At 34.7% G+C, this 15,966-nt stretch overlaps 2 protein-coding genes across 2 annotated transcripts; both read left to right on the top strand.

The window, feature by feature from the left end:
* Positions 1 to 1,986: 1,986 nt before the first annotated feature.
* Positions 1,987 to 8,422, top strand: LOC132623800 (protein IQ-DOMAIN 31). Its single transcript, XM_060338615.1, has 8 exons — positions 1,987 to 2,133; positions 2,255 to 2,302; positions 3,297 to 3,418; positions 3,978 to 4,262; positions 4,778 to 4,981; positions 5,279 to 5,329; positions 6,521 to 7,544; positions 8,173 to 8,422. Exons 3-8 carry the CDS (start codon positions 3,341 to 3,343, stop codon positions 8,199 to 8,201), a joined length of 1,671 nt encoding a protein of 556 aa, XP_060194598.1. The 5' UTR covers positions 1,987 to 2,133; positions 2,255 to 2,302; positions 3,297 to 3,340; the 3' UTR covers positions 8,202 to 8,422.
* A 1,813-nt stretch (positions 8,423 to 10,235) lies between these two features.
* LOC132623802 (uncharacterized) lies at positions 10,236 to 13,065 on the top strand. The gene is made up of 5 exons (XM_060338616.1): positions 10,236 to 10,544; positions 11,097 to 11,146; positions 11,805 to 11,928; positions 12,029 to 12,136; positions 12,241 to 13,065. Exons 1-5 carry the CDS (start codon positions 10,373 to 10,375, stop codon positions 12,855 to 12,857), a joined length of 1,071 nt encoding a protein of 356 aa, XP_060194599.1. The 5' UTR covers positions 10,236 to 10,372; the 3' UTR covers positions 12,858 to 13,065.
* Positions 13,066 to 15,966: the final 2,901 nt, after the last annotated feature.

Genomic DNA, 15,966 nt, shown 5'->3' with positions numbered 1-15,966 from the left:
CATAAGATAAAAACTGATGGTGAATCAGTGAGTTTCTAAATTTGAAGAGTATAGAGCTCCCAACAGATTAAAGAGAAAATAATTCAGATATATAGGTAGTCCTCTTACTAGTGATACTATAAGGGAAAGGTTCATTTGGGATGAAACAACTTAAGTTGATAAACATACGGTCTTGATATGTTGACTTCATGTAGGAAACAATCAACATCTTTCTTGTATATTTTTAGTAAAGTTTGATTTAAATTAAAAATACGTGGCATCCGACTTTAGCAGGGATGTAAATTTTGTTATTGATTCGAGGCTTTCATAATTACTTTCATACTGTATATTTTATTTAAAACACTGTTGGTGTGCAGAATTACTTTCATATATTTTATTTAACACACTGTTTGGAGGAATAATGAGAGAGAAAAAGCCTACATGAATTTTCAGAAGGATAAAACTCATTATCGAAAATAATCTTATAACGACCACTTTTTCTATAAAAAGTCGGGTATTATTAAACTGTAATATATTGATATTAGTATGTATCATTGGCACCAATTAAACCCTTGAACTATGTTGGCTCTTGAAATCAAAAGGGTCCACTATGCGAAAGCACTCAAATTATAACTTTTTTGGTACTTATTATTTTGTTAAATGAACACGTATTATCTCTGATGTAATCTACGTCTCTTTTTTCTTTTCTCAGATTTTCTTTTTACCGTGGACTGTATATAATGCACATATCATGATAAGTAACCTGTAATGACTTTTATCGATTTAAATTCGAAGGTTGGGCCCCTATAGAGAGTATAGCACTAACTAATCCTTTGCTTTTTTTGTTCTTTTCAACTTTTGTTTTATATAATGAGAGTCGTTTCCCCCTTTTTCCTTTCACAATCACATTGTTTAACAAATGAGTAGAAAAGACCAAATAGACAGCATGACCACAAATTATTGAAACTTAAATGATCACTTTACTTTACTGTTAAAAATATGATACTTTAACTAATGAAATGTCATCTCAGAAACTTGTTTTCTCTCTTTTTGAAAAAGGAACAAAACAAAAACAAACGAGTAGAAAGACCACATAGACAGTAAGAACAAAAAATATACTAAAGATTGTGGTGTATGAATAATAATATGACCCTTCCATTCTTATTTAGAGATTTCGGCTATGAGGATAAGAATTTAAATTTTTTGGTAGGGAGCGATTTTCCTTTAATGAGCTTCACGGGCCGAAAAATCCATATTAGCGATCCCAATATAAATATCAAACACCGACTAGAAGAAAAAAGAAAAGGAAAGATTGAAATTCAAATTATGAAATTACTATTTAAAATGTGACACCTTAACTAATGAAGTGTCATATGAGGAACTTGTTTTCTTTCATTCTGAAGAAGGAACGAATCAGAAAGAGAGTAAAAACTGACCGTTGATGGAATTTGGTTTGTTTAGTAGGTGATTTATACAACTTACCACTAGTTTGTTTGTCATGGTTTAGGTGACTCGAATAATAAAAAAAAAAACTAATTATCTACTGCTTTCTTCGTTTCAATTTGTTTGTCTGATTTTGATTTAGCACAAAATTTAATAAAGTAAAGTTTTTATTTGAATCTTATGGTCTTAAATTAAAAATATGAGAATGTATTAAAATATTGTTTAATCTTGTGGTCATAGAGATACTATGTGGAAGTTGGAATCAAGAGTTGCCAAATAAAAATAGAAATACTACTCCCTCCGTTTCAATTTATGTGAATCCATTTGATTGACACGACATTTAAGAAAGAGTAAAAACTTTTGAAATTTGTGGTTCAAAATAAGTCTTGAATATTTGTGTGACCGTAAATCATTTCATAAAGTGAATTTGAAACGGCCTAAAAGAAAAGTAGGAGCAGTTCAAACTTGGAAGGATAGTTTCCTAAACCAATAACGCAACGACGTCGTGCCGCTTAATGAAGAGTTTAAGAAAAAGGGAGATTAGGAGGAAATCACCAACTTTAGTAAAAGCGATAGTATAACAACTAAACTAGAGTATACAGTTGTACTCATCTCGTATACAGTTGTACTCATCTCATCAGTGTTCACTACTTCTCAGAGAGAGAGTAACAGAGAAGCGGTGGAGTGGAGGGGTCCATTTTTCCCACAAAGGTATGAAATTAGCATCTCCTTTTTTTTATATTTCCTTTTAGATTTCATCTCAAATCAAATTTTCACCTGAATTCCTGTTTTCTACTAACAATTCATATCTCTCTTCTTTTCTTACTTTCAGCTCAGTTATGCTAAGTTTGGGATCTTAAAAGCAGCTTCCTTTCTTCAGGTACTTCTCAGATCTGACCTACATTTGCTCCAAAAACCCTATTCCACCTTTTGTTTTGCCTAATCTGTGTTTAATTTTGCATTTCTTCATTTATTAGTGCTTTTTTCTTGTGATTTCACTACAGATCTTGTCCTGATTTAGTGTTTACTCGTTTTTAGCACACTGATCCAGAGTTAGCTTGATTTGTTTTACCTATTTTCTTTGGTTATCTTCTACTATTTGATAGTATGTTATTTCAGGAAATTGCAGTGATGCTCTCAAATGGCTAGCAGTACTTCTATTTATAATAATACGAAACCTACTTTAACTCAAAATAGGAAAACTTACTCCTATATAAATTTGACTATAAATCCTAACTAGACATGAATTGAAATACCAAATCCTAACCGATTTTGGTTTCCTACCAACTCTGAATTATTTTTTCCAACATGTTCTGACTTTACTTTTTCGAATTGCAATTTCTGATTGTTGATGCTTGTTGTTCATGTATATTAACTGAAAATTTAAGTGTATTGATAGGAGAACACCTACGTTACTCGGACTCTTTAAAAAATGTTGCTGCACCTGTGTTCGATCCTTCAAAAATGCACTATGTTTGGAGGATCCGACACACACCCATCGACATTTTTGAAGAGTCCGAGCAACATAGGAGAACATTGTTCACAAATTTACACTACGTTTTCCCCTTGTTCTGTTTCTTCATTTCTGTCAGTAGTGGGTGCTGTTGTTGTAATCCTGACTCAAAGTGACTGGTTGTATTGAGAAAAGCTTTGATGTCCCAACCTAACTTTAGCATATAGATCTTCACTATTTATTGCTGTAGCTGATCGTGTGTGTGTTGACGTTACTTGGGAAGAGTTTGATTATCCTTACAGTGATTCTTTTCACACATTGTTTCTTAGGGAAACTATTTTGTCTTTGATGTTGAATTAGTGCAAACTACTTCATGTTTACTTGTTCTAAGGAGAACTTGTTTTTTTATTGAATAATGCAGGATTCAGTTGAAATCCCCTTTAATTCAGCAGCTTGCTGTCTGCGATGGGGAAAAAATCTCCTGCCAAATGGATCAAGTCTGTGCTTTTCGGAAAGAAATCTTCCAAGTCTCCTTTATCAAAAGTAAGAGAATGTTTCAAATTTTGTCATAATTCCGCATAGTCTGGGTTCTAAAAGACATATTTTCTGGTCTATGGTTGAGTGTTGATAATTCAAAATTGCGATTTGTTTGGTTGTAAAAGACAATGTTAACTCTCTTGTTCCTCCTCTTGCTGTTTCCTCCTTTATAGTTAATCATGGATGCCCCCCACTATGTCTGATTGTGTTTTCCATGATTATAAGTTTCTCATATTGTTATGAAAATTGTACTACTCGTGTTTGGTTTGATCTGGTTTTCAGCAATTTGGCACTCTGGCTTCTTATTAACTAAATGTCACTGCTGTATGAATCCAATACCTTCCGCTCTCTCTCCAAATCTCTTTCTATCTCTGTCTCTCTCCATTTATCAAGTTGTCAGAATTTTGTATATTGTTTAACATCATTTAGGAACACTGGCATGAAAAATTCGTAGAATTAAAGAAAACAGGGGTAAACCAAGATCTTTAGAGATTTCAACATAATGCATATTACTTTAATTTTTTTATCCTATATTATTAAGTTACTGTCTATGTTTCGTATGAAGGATGTTACCGGTGAGAAAAAATCTTCTGCCAAAGCACCGTTGGAGGATCTTTCTCTTAATTCACCAACTTTAGATCCACCAGTTCAGAATTTTGATAATGGTGGTGAAGAGGCTGCATTGGAAAAGGGGACAAGCACTGACTTTGCATGTGAAACTGCCTCATTATCCTCTGCAACACACGATATAGATCCGCATGTGGAGCGGGCAATCTCCACAGATGATGCTGAGCTGAAAAGACAAGAGGATGCTGCCACCAAAGCACAAGCAGCCTTTAGGGGTTACTTGGTACTGTTTAATAGCAGAATTTACAACTTTAATCTCTAAAAAACCTGTACGATTATTAAGATTTTAGTTTGGTTTTAAGTTCTGAATTAAGACTTGAGGTATTCACTCTGCTGAATTTATTCTCTCTTGGATTGTGGAACATTTGAATGTTTATGCATGTATAAAATTTGTAAGAGTTTAGAGCTTTTTCTTCTGCGTAACTGGGACAGTAGAATTTATGTGATCCTCTACATAGTCATTGCTTGTGTGGCACTAGGGTTCCGAATTATCTGCTTGTGAATATTAATTCTGCATTAGATTTGGAACCTTTTCTGTTAAGTCAAATAATCAATTGACGCTTTTTAGCATGCATACTTTTTTCAAAAGCCCATAACTTTATGTAGAACACAGTAGTTGGACTTAAAACTGAAGAAGCTTCAATGTCTTTTCCTCTTCTAATTTCAAAGCATGATCTACTTTTCAATTGTTCTTTCTTTGAAAGGACTATGTCCTTATCCACTTGTAACTTTCCTCAGGCTCGTCGGGCTTTCCGAGCTCTCAAAGGCATCATAAGGCTACAAGCCCTGATTCGTGGGCACTTGGTAAGGAGACAGGCAGTTGCTACTCTACGCTGCATGCAGGCAATTGTCAGGATTCAGGCATTAGCACGTGGTCGAAGGGTTAGACTCTTAGATCCTGGGCATCAGCTGCTTGGAAAGTATAGTTTTCAGGAACTTAAGGTAACTCTTGCAATGCAAGTCTAACTAAATGCTCTTTTTCCCTAGCTCTTGTATTCTCATACCTTTGTTATTGTAAAAGCATAGGCATAAAGACGAGATGGGATTTGTTTTCATTGAAATGTTTTCTTTTTTGACTTTGTTGCGAGTCTTTTGACATAGAACGAGTAGGAATCTGGTACTGTTTTTCTTTTCCCCTTGTTTCAGCTTTGACTTGTAGTAGCTATTTCGAATTTATTCGAGTTGGTACAAATTGTTTTGGCTATTGACTCTGTGCTCCATGTATTCTTCTTTAACCAGGATCCTGAGCAGAGGCCTACGAAACTGACAGCTTATGCATTTCCATGCAAGGTATTGTTGAGCTCTCTGCCCCTTTGTTAACTGACAAGTTACCGTTGCATTACATGTTTTTCCTGTAAGGTGTTATTTCTTTCTTTTTCTTTTTCTCCTTTTGGCCCTGGGTTAGGATGGAGTTGAAGACCTGTGTGTGGCTGATAATGTATCTGAGTAGGAGATTGGAGTTAGAAAACAAAAATGTTGCCTCATCCTTTTACTTTTGGGGTTTTATGTTGACGATGGGTCAGGGTGGTGCCAAAAAACAGAGAACCAAGTATAAGGAGACGGGTATGAATTTATTGGCGCTGCTTATATAAGGTTGAGGAACCTTGAATATAGTCAGTCCCCAATGTGTAATAAAAGCTGGGGGTGAGTAAAGATTGAACAAAACTGGAGGAAATGCATCTTAGAAGGTTGGAAAATCTGGTTTCTGATACAGGTTCAACATTCTGTATATCCAGAGTGCAAAAGTGTTGCTGTATTTTCTGCAACATTGCTTTCATTTACTGCAACATGGCTGCAGAATGAAGTATAATGGGTGCCTCTTTTGACTCTTATCTGATCTGCAACATTTTGCATGTCTTTGGTTAAGGTTGTTTTGTGCTTATAAAAAAAAAAGCTTCTTCCCTGCTAGTATTTTCTGAGAAAGTAGAGCAAGTCTGGTTTTAAATCCATCTTTGATGCCTTAGTAGAGTGACTATGCTAGACGTGGGTCTTTACAAAGGAAGAATTGGACGTGGAGCTGAAGTTACTTACTATGAAGAGAGAGAATGTTGCTTTGAAGAGTATGTGTATCACAAAGGTCTAATGGATATCCATAAAAAGTTGAGATAAAAAATCCATATACTAGCTAAAGTGGATGTGAAGGGTGAGAAAATCAACATAGGAAGTTGAAACGGATGTCAAAAGATAGATATTCCCTCCATTTGAAAAGGAATGGCGGGGTTTAGAGTGCCAGAGTCAATATGAAACATTTTGTTATTCCTTGGAATAAAATTAACATATCTCGGAATTGCACGAAAAGTACTAATTATGAACAATTTTAACAAAAATATTTGAAAAGATCTTTTAAAAACAGTCAACCATAATTTTTTATTTTTTATTTTTTGAATAATGCTAACCATTTGGGACTGTGACGAATTTCTTATTATTTTTCTGATATAGACATAATTCTGTATTTGATGGTAATCTCTTGCTTTTTTTAAGCTACTTGTGTCAGTGCCAACAGCCATGCCCTTGAGCCTTCAGTATGATGAGTGCGAACCTAATTCAGCTTGGCAGTGGCTTGAAAGATGGTCACTATCTCATTTTTGGGAACCACTCCCACAACCAAAGAAAGTTGTTGAAGCAAAGTCGCAGAAGAAGCAGGGTAACAGGCTGAGTGTTGAAACAGAAGCAGTAAGACCAAAACGAAGTGTCAAGAAGGTTCTTACAGCATCAAATGGAGATGCTAATGCCGTAAGTTCCTCTGAACCAGAAAAGGCTAAACGCAACCCAAGGAAATTTTCAAATCATCACATAGAGCCAGTGCAGGATCAGCCTCAAAATGAACTTGAAAAAGTCAAGCGCAGTTTAAGAAAAGTTTCTGCAGCTTTGACAACACCTTCAGAGAGGTCAGAAACAGACACTGAGAAGGCACAACAGACTCCTAATCTGGCTCACGCTCACGCTATAACATCAAAATCCTCAGCTCCAGATGTTGTTGAACAAATGGTTGTTAATTCTTCTGAGAAAACGAGTGATTCAGCTCCTGAAATTGAGAAATTGGCTGTAAGTGAAGCTCCTTTACCTGTAGCGATGGATGAGCCAAGTAATGTACTGCCTGATGATCCTACCACTGAGCAGCAGCAGTTAGAGGATGTTGGGAACGCTGCAAACAGCGCAGTTGTCAATGAGGAACTTAGCGCGATGGAAGATCAGACTGCCAAAGAAAGAACTCGGAGGAGGAAATCTCTTCCCACTAAGCAGGACAATTCTGAGAATATTTCACAGAATACACCAAGTGTGCCCAGTTATATGGCTGCCACTCAATCTGCTAAGGCAAAGCTTAAAGCTCAAGGATCTCCTAAGGTAAGTGATGATGGAGCTGAAAATGGTTTTGTCCGCCGTCATTCCCTACCATCCTCGGCCAATGGAAAATTCAACTCATTGTCACCTCGGATGCAAAGGCCAGGGCAAGCAAATGGAAAAGGTGGAAACAAGAACAGACCGGTGTCATCCTCAAAAGATGGTAAGAAAATATTAATAGGGACCTTTTAGTTTCAAGTTGGTATTGCTACATGTTTCTTGCTATGTGAGACGATTCTTTTGTTTCCAATAGCGGGGTACGTAATGAATGTGTCATAGGTTGATGTGAGTTTTTCTCTGTTTGGGCCTTTGAAACGTTTTTTTTTCCTCATTAGCTGAATGAGTAATATAGTTGGGAGTTTCCAAATTTGATCTTGATCAAACCCAAGAAAATTATGTGCCCACTTGTTTTCTCAAGTAACTTATCAAATAACTTGTTTTCTGTAGTGATTATATGGTAATTATTAATGTTTGGGTCCGGATGAGGGGCATCATTTTTTTTTTCTGACCATTCATAAAGTTAAAGACAATATCAAGACAACCAAATTCTCAAAAGAAAAGAAAAGAAAAGTAAATGCATGGCTTTAGCGCTATACGATATGTTAAAGACTCCATATGTAATATGGTCTGACATTTATTCTTGTTCTTCGTTGTGATAGTCTTATGCCTATATCTTTTGGTAAATGGTTCTCTTAGACCATCTCAGAATTGATGGGGTTATAAGCTCATGTACTTTCATCAACTTTGAACACTTCACTGACTCAATGATTACCTTTTGGCTCCCTCTTCAGAAAAGGCGCTTCCCGGTTGGAGGAGATGAGTCCAACATTCTGCCTACTCAAGGAACTTTAGTACTGCATGTGTTGACATCAATTGTTTCTTCTGCTATTTTCTGTACAAGTTTAAACTGCAAATTCCGAATAACTGTGGTTTGATATAAGCATCTTTATCGTGTTTCTATTAGTATTGTGGGGGCGTTTGCAGGGATTGTATAGTTGAGACTCTGTGCTTTGTTTAACATAATTTCCGTCATATTCTTTATATTCCTTTCCAACTTACTGGCACTAGTACCCCTTGGCCTGAATTTTCTGGCAAAATGATCTTGATTTTTCTTCTTCACATAATTTTCATCACTGCTACCTGCAATGGTTAAAAATATTATGGGTTAAAAATTGGTTTAAAAATATTTTGCTTTATTTTTAAAGATGCAGTAGCAGGGATGTTGAAATTCATCTTCACATGTGGTACTTCGGACAAAATCTTCATTATCGTGAAATCGATTGCAGCTTCATTAGAACATGCCTTGAACCTGTCTTCAACTCGCTAAACCATTGGTTGAACCATCAGTTTTGATACTACTTGTTGGGATAAAAATAATCAGGGCGTCATGTGAAAGCTAAAAATTGTAAACTTTGAATATGATAAATCGATGACAAAGAAAAAATATACTAAAAGAAACATAATATTTAATATTGTTTGGTCATGTGACCTACATATTAAAAAAAATTTAATTTAAAAAAAAATCATTAAAATTATGTAGTGAATAATTTTTTCATAAACAAGACTTTCTAAACGATTACAGTATGTTAAAATATAGTTAAATTCAAATACGGAAACCCTAACAGTAGGTGGGACATAGATTTGTTTGATTAGTTGGAGGAAGTGCGACGATCTTGTATAATTGTAATCATGTCGGAAAGACGAAAACTTGCATGTTTTGGAAATTTAGAAGAAAATATGATGCGATTGATCCCTTACGGTATCCTTTTATATCAATTCCAATATCTTTATAATATATACTATTTTCCTATATATCTCTGTCTATTTTTCTATATTTATGCCTCTTAATATATTTCCCAGTCTTAAGGAAGATGATGGGGTGCCCCTCCTAAGCTGGCAAACCAATTATCTTTTTTAAAGCATTTTTCTCCTTATTTTTCTGTTTATCTTTGAACACAAAGTGCTTGAGTATAACTCATCAATCCGCAATAAGTAATTGGTCATTAATATGGCCAAATAAAGGTCATTAGCATGGAGATATTGAAGTTAACCAAAAGTAATAACGATAATGGAATAACGAGATTAGAGTTTTGGGATTTCCTTAAATTAATAGGCAAATCCCGCGTTTTCATCAAATTCCATCCTGTTTTTAACATTTTTCTAACCACTCAAACAAATTCAAGAGAAAACACATTAAAGAAGGCAAGAAGCTGAGTTAAAATTATACAAAACATAAGGAAGAAGCAAAGTGCTAAGGGTACACACTCTCACTTCCTTTGTCATCATCAGACAGTCGTTTTAGACTATAGGTTATTTTTTACATTCGCTTGTGTTCTACCTGAATCTCATCTTTTGCTCAATGTATAGCTTTTTAGATGAGGTGTTTGTTGCTTCCTTTTCTTAGTCATCATGGTACATTACATATTTTATCAAAATTAATTATCTAAGACTATTTCCATAGACCAAGAGAGATTTCGTACTGCAAGTCAAACCTTCATGTCGACCATGACTTACTGATGGTGTAAGTTTTATCAAGTATCAATGACTTTTAACGTGTACAGTAGTATTTTTCTAAGTTACTAATTTTAATTAAATATATTTATCTTTTAAATGATCTAATAATATAATGTCAGATAGACTTGAAAGAAAAATAGAATTCAAGAGATGGCAAATCATATGATTGATTTTAATGTCTCTTATGCCAAAAGGGCCAAGATTTTATTTAGAATGAGCATCATTCCAACTTGGATGCCATTTTTTTTTTTACAAGTCAACACAAACGGCTACTTCTGCATAAACCTATACATAAAACAACTTCACTCTGTCTAAATCCAAGACTGTACCCACATCATTATCAGCTGACAAGTCCTCGTTTGTGCACATGCACTTAACAAACTTTTCTATAATAAGACCAGTGGATAACCTATTCTATTCAAAGGCTTGAATAAGCTCTCATCAAGGCACACTCTCTGAAGTTCAGTTGAGTTGACTATGTCTTCAAAGGTTAATATGTTGATCTGTTTTTTCATGCTTCATCTATGGGCTGCTGCCAGTGTTACAGAGAACAAGATAGGAATTTATGAGATAAAGAAAGGAGATTTCTCTGTTAAGGTCACTAATTATGGTGCCAGAATCATCTCTGTTCTTCTTCCTGATAAGCATGGTATGTCTGTGTTTTACATAATCACTTCACAGGCGAAATTCAAGATCTAAATTTGATGAGTTCTATTTTTATGGTTCTTAGTACTGAACCTATTGCATTTTTTTCAATGATGAGTTTAGAAATTAATACTTACTCCATTTTAATTTATATGTCTTACTTTTCATTTTAGTTTGTTTAAAAAGATGTCAATTTCTATATTTAGTTACTCTTTAGTTGTAACATCTCACTTGACATGCTGAAGAATACAAGATTCAAAAGGCATTTTAGTACATTATACACATCATCTTTAGTTTATGACCAGAAGATCCAAAAGTCTCTTAATTTCTTACATGCGCTGCCCGGACAAACTAAGACACGTAATAAAATAGAGGGAGTATTTGTTAAAATTTCAGTGGGTTTTCAATTTCACACATATATGTTCATGTTCCTTGTCGAAAATACTGGTTGCTACTGCTATTGATCTTGTTTCAACCTTCTTGATGTGTATATGTGTAATGTTTCTTCTGTTCCTTGAAGAAATCAGTCTTATAGTTTCTTGCTGATCCTTTACAGGAAAAGTGGGTGATGTTGTTCTTGGATATGATACCATCGAGGAATACAAGGTTAGTTCACTTTGTTCTATTTTAATGGATCTATTTGAATTTGCTCTTTTCCTTGCTTCTTTGAACTTTGGCCTAAACTAAGTGAAGTTTACAGTGAAACAAGTTCAATAATTTAGTGTACTCTGTACTGCACAATAAAATATATGCTTATCCTAACTGGTTGGCACTATGAAAATTCACGTTTTGAAGCATCTAAATGTGGTGGACCATCATGAACTACAGGGATATCAATGCTCTTCTGTGGCCTGCATTTTTTATGCCTCTTTTTATCATTTTAGCCTTTAAGTAGCTAAAATTACCTCATTTCTTCTATCCCTTATTTGTTTTTATTTGTGTGTTTGTATTTGTTAACTGAACAATGCCCCATATTGATAAAAAGGAATCCAAAAGGGATTTATGAAGGTTTTTAGCTACTCCACTTATTGCATTGAAGTTTTAGGTTTGATAGATTATCTCACATGATATCCAAACCAACACTTGACAAGCTCATTTTAACAGGTTGGACTTAATGATGCCATATTCTAAGTTAATAGTGGCATAAAGTATGTCAAATTTCGAAATTCTTTCCGAGTAATTAATGGATGCGAATATGGATTCAGCCTCTTGATGCTTTTCAAATCTTCATAGGCATAAGCAAATATGAAATAATTTTGTGCAGAATGATACAAGTTCTTTTGGGGCAATAGTTGGAAGAGTTGCTAACCGGATTAGTGGTGCTCAATTTACTTTGAATGGAACCCTTTATAGGCTTATCGCCAATGATGGCAAAAACACGCTGCATGGTATCCTCACTAAATTTTCTTTTATAATTGCTTTCTCTTCCAATTTCACCACCATATACCCAAATTTCCTTCCTCTTACGTAAAAACTTCAAATATCTAGGTGGCCCTAAAGGATTTAGCCATGTCGTTTGGAAGGTGAGCAAGTACGTGAAAGATGGTTCCCATCCTCACATTACTTTAACATACCACAGTGCTGATGGTGAAGAAGGTGAATATATCTGCTTGGTTATTCGACAAGACAATTAATGGCAGCAACTAATTTCCTTTGAAGAACATAATGAATGCAACAAAATCCACTTTTTTCTTATGTAGGATTTCCTGGTGATCTTCTTGTCTCTGTTACCTATGCATTGAAAGATCCTTACAAGCTTAGGGTGGTAATGAAGGCAAAAGCTCTAAACAAAGCCACTCCAGTTAACTTGGCTCAACACACTTATTGGAACCTTGGTGGGCACGACAGTGGCGATATCTTGTCCAACGACATTCAAATCTTTGGATCACTCATCACTCTATTAGATCAACATCTCATTCCAACAGGCGAAATCGCCCCTGTCAAGAACACGCCCTATGATTTCCTCAAACCCCGTAAAGTTGGGAGCCAGTTCAACAAACTCCAAAATGGATATGACATCTACTACGCACTAGAAAACACTGAAAAATTGAAGCCTATGGCAATAGTTCATGATAAAAAATCTGGAAGAGTGATGAATTTACAAGCGTCTGCACCTGGTGTCCAATTCTACACTTCAAACACACTTCAAAAGAAGGGGAAAGGTGGATATGTGTATCAGCCTTATTCAGCCTTGTGTTTGGAGACTCAAGGTTATTCGGATGCTGTGAATCACCCAAATTTCCCATCAACAATTGTGACTCCGAAAAAGTCCTACTTTCACAAAATGTTGTATACGTTCTCAATCAAGAAATACTAGAATGCTATATGTTCTGTCGAGGTTTTATGCTTTTTGTGACAAATAAAACATCTATCATTTGGACTCCATACAGTTTTGCTTGGCTGGAGTTTTCTAAAGAAATGTTTTCAAACATGTTTGGTGAGTGCTTTGTATGTGGACTCGCTGTTTTTGGAGTGATAATTTTGTTTCTAAAGAACAAATCAATTTTGTACCTCTATTGTTTCAAGTTAGGTTTCTGTTTGAGTTCTCTAATCACATTATCCATGAAAATAGTTAGCAGTTTCATAAATCGTATTTACCAAAGACATGCTTTTGGCGTTGATCCTGTCCTACTCTTCTAAAAGTATCTATTGCACAATAAACAATTACTACTACTAAATATGTCCTAAAACATATTATAAAAGAATGAAATAGCACAGTTACTACATTCCAGAATGAATTAGGTTCATAAAGGTACAATCTGATAATCTCAGAGTTTATTCTGGACACAATATACAAATGCATTCATTACTGTATTTTAGAATCAAAATAGGGACTTATGAGATAAACAAAGGTGATTTCCCTGTTTAGGTCACTAATTATGGTGTGCCACAAAATCTCTATTCTTCTTCCTGATAAGTGATGAGCATGGTATGTCTGTCTTTTACCTTCTTGATGTGCAAATAAGTACTGTTTTCTGCATTTCCTGGAAGAAATAGTGCATTGTCAGTTGTACTCTCTGAAAAGATATAGTAATTCAAGAAAAGGAGAATCACGTGATTGATTTTAATATCTTCTATGCCACATGGTCCAAGTCTTTATTATTTCTACAATAAGATCTGGTCAACTTTGGCGCCATTTTTGTAATTTCTGAGTCAACACAAACTGCTATTCCACTACTACATGTAACTATACATTAAATAATGGCCAAAATAAATACACGAGCACCCCTTAGAGTTATTATCAACTTTTATTTTCACACCTCTATTAAAAGTTTAAAACTTACATTCCAAGCGTCTTTCAAAGTGTGACATAGCATAATATCTATTTTGCACACTTTTACAGCGCGGGAAAGGTCTTCATTTTTCTTTTTCTCTTCTTTATGGTTGTGGACAGTAGTGGACCTCCTCTCTTACGAGGTTGTCCACGAAACTTTTTTTTATTTTTTTATTTCCTTTTAAAATAATATTTGATATATATATATATATATACTAAAAATAACTAGTTTCTGGACAGGTGCGTTACAAGTGTGTCTCATGTCAGTCTCTACATATTTTTTAAAGTTGTACATACAATATTTACATATGTGGGTAATGAGTAACTAAAATCAAAAGGGGTGAATCCAGGATTTTAAGAAGATAGGTTCACCATTAATTTTAAGATAAGATATAAAATTTTAGAGCGACATCAACTTGGCGAGCAAACGCTAAAGGTTGCTTAGAATTTATTTTTATTTTTAAAAAAAGGACAACAAAAGTGCATTTAGTCAGGTTTGATCCTGCAACATTAAGGGATTAAAAGCACTTAACCAGTGCTCCTCTTAGTCTTGTTTGACCATGTTTTCCTTCGGTTAGTATTACATATATTTTAAGGATTATATACATAACATACAACGTTTAGTCGGGTGACTATGAGTTCACGTGACCCATTTTTGATACACAAATTCACCCCTGGGTAAAGTGCAAGCTCAAATCGATGATCAATGAATATTGAATGAGTTGATTATTGATCACAAAATTATTAGATATCATTTGGACTTGCAAAATTAAACAACTAAATTTAGCTATGGAGTAGATCCAAATATACTATAGTTGTAATGCAAAAGTGCCTTTTACTATAATATGAGTGAGATACATTTTTATTTTATTTTAAAAAAGTGAGCAACTTCAATTGATAATAGGGCATAATTGAAAACGAATTATTAATAATTTTGAATAAACAGGTATCCCGTGGAGTTAGTCGAGGTGAGCGCGAGTTAACCCGGACACCACGGTTAATTAAAAAAATCTTGACTCAAATTTGTAGCAAAATTGAGAAGTCTCAACTAAAACTTGAGACTTGCAAGATGTGTCCCATATTTATAGTGTATAATAAAAAGGGAAAAGGGTAAAAAATACTCTTCTACTTTGAAAAAAAGGCTAAAAATATCCTATGAACTTATTTCGGATTAAAAATACCTCTCTCGTCTTCAAAGTTTTCAAATATATTCCTGTCTTAACGAAATTATCCGCCAAAATAATCCGAAATCATTTTTTAAACCAGCTCCATCATTTAAACCCGACCCAACTAAATAATAACCAATAAGATCCCCTTATTCCCCCAATTTCCTCAAACTTCATACCTACGTATTGGGAGAATAAGAGAATCTTATGGGTTATTATTTAGTTGGGTCGGGTTTAAATGATGAAGCCGGCATAAAAAATAATTTCGGGTTATTTTGGTGGATAATTTCCGACAAGGTAGGGGTATATTTGAAAACTTTAAGTCGTTTGGTACGTAGACAAAATTATCCCAGGATTATAATCCTGGGACTAATTTATTCCATCTCTTGGGACTAATTTATCTCATCTAGGAGATGAGATAAAATAATCTCAGGATTAATGGGATATTCCATCTTTAAGTTTGGGATGCACTTTATACTTTGTTTGGTACAAGGTATAAATTTATTCCGGGATGAATTTATACCTTCTACCACACATGGTACAAAATTAATCCCACAGTTAGTACTGAGATATCCCAACTAATACCGTGTACCAAACGACCCCTACTAAATCGGTCGTTTGGTAGGAGGATAAGTTATCCGATGTAGATGAGATATGGTGGGATAAGATGGGATTACTAATCCCACCGTTTATGTGGGATAACTTATCCCACCTTTTATCCCATGTACGATGGGATGAAATATCAAAAAGGTTATCCCACCAACCAAACATAGGATTAATTCTAATCCCATTGGATTAATAATCCAGCTCATCCTATCCCTCCTACCAAACGACCCCTTACACGGAAGGGTATTTTTGACCCAAAATAAGTTCGGATGATATTTGTAGCCATTTTTCCAAAGTAGAGGGATATTTTTGAGCCTTTTCCCTAATTAAAATGACAAACAAGCTAGCATATGATGAATAATTATTGTTAAATTATATTG

This window comes from Lycium barbarum, chromosome 12 (genome assembly GCF_019175385.1).
Source record: "Lycium barbarum isolate Lr01 chromosome 12, ASM1917538v2, whole genome shotgun sequence".
NCBI classification, from domain to species: domain Eukaryota; kingdom Viridiplantae; phylum Streptophyta; class Magnoliopsida; order Solanales; family Solanaceae; genus Lycium; species Lycium barbarum.
Note: the sequence above shows the minus strand (reverse complement) of the source record. Positions and strands in the feature narration are given on the sequence as shown.

Bases quoted from the DNA above. Each gene is read 5' to 3' on its own strand.
- LOC132623800 (XM_060338615.1), top strand. From the start codon at position 3,341: ATGGGGAAAAAATCTCCTGCCAAATGGATCAAGTCTGTGCTTTTCGGA. The intron at 4,982-5,278 runs GTAACTCTTGCA...TTCTTTAACCAG, and splicing joins ATAGTTTTCAGGAACTTAAG to GATCCTGAGCAGAGGCCTAC. The intron at 5,330-6,520 runs GTATTGTTGAGC...GCTTTTTTTAAG, and splicing joins CTTATGCATTTCCATGCAAG to CTACTTGTGTCAGTGCCAAC.
- LOC132623802 (XM_060338616.1), top strand. From the start codon at position 10,373: ATGTCTTCAAAGGTTAATATGTTGATCTGTTTTTTCATGCTTCATCTA. The intron at 10,545-11,096 runs GTATGTCTGTGT...GATCCTTTACAG, and splicing joins TCTTCTTCCTGATAAGCATG to GAAAAGTGGGTGATGTTGTT. The intron at 11,929-12,028 runs GTATCCTCACTA...TCAAATATCTAG, and splicing joins TGGCAAAAACACGCTGCATG to GTGGCCCTAAAGGATTTAGC.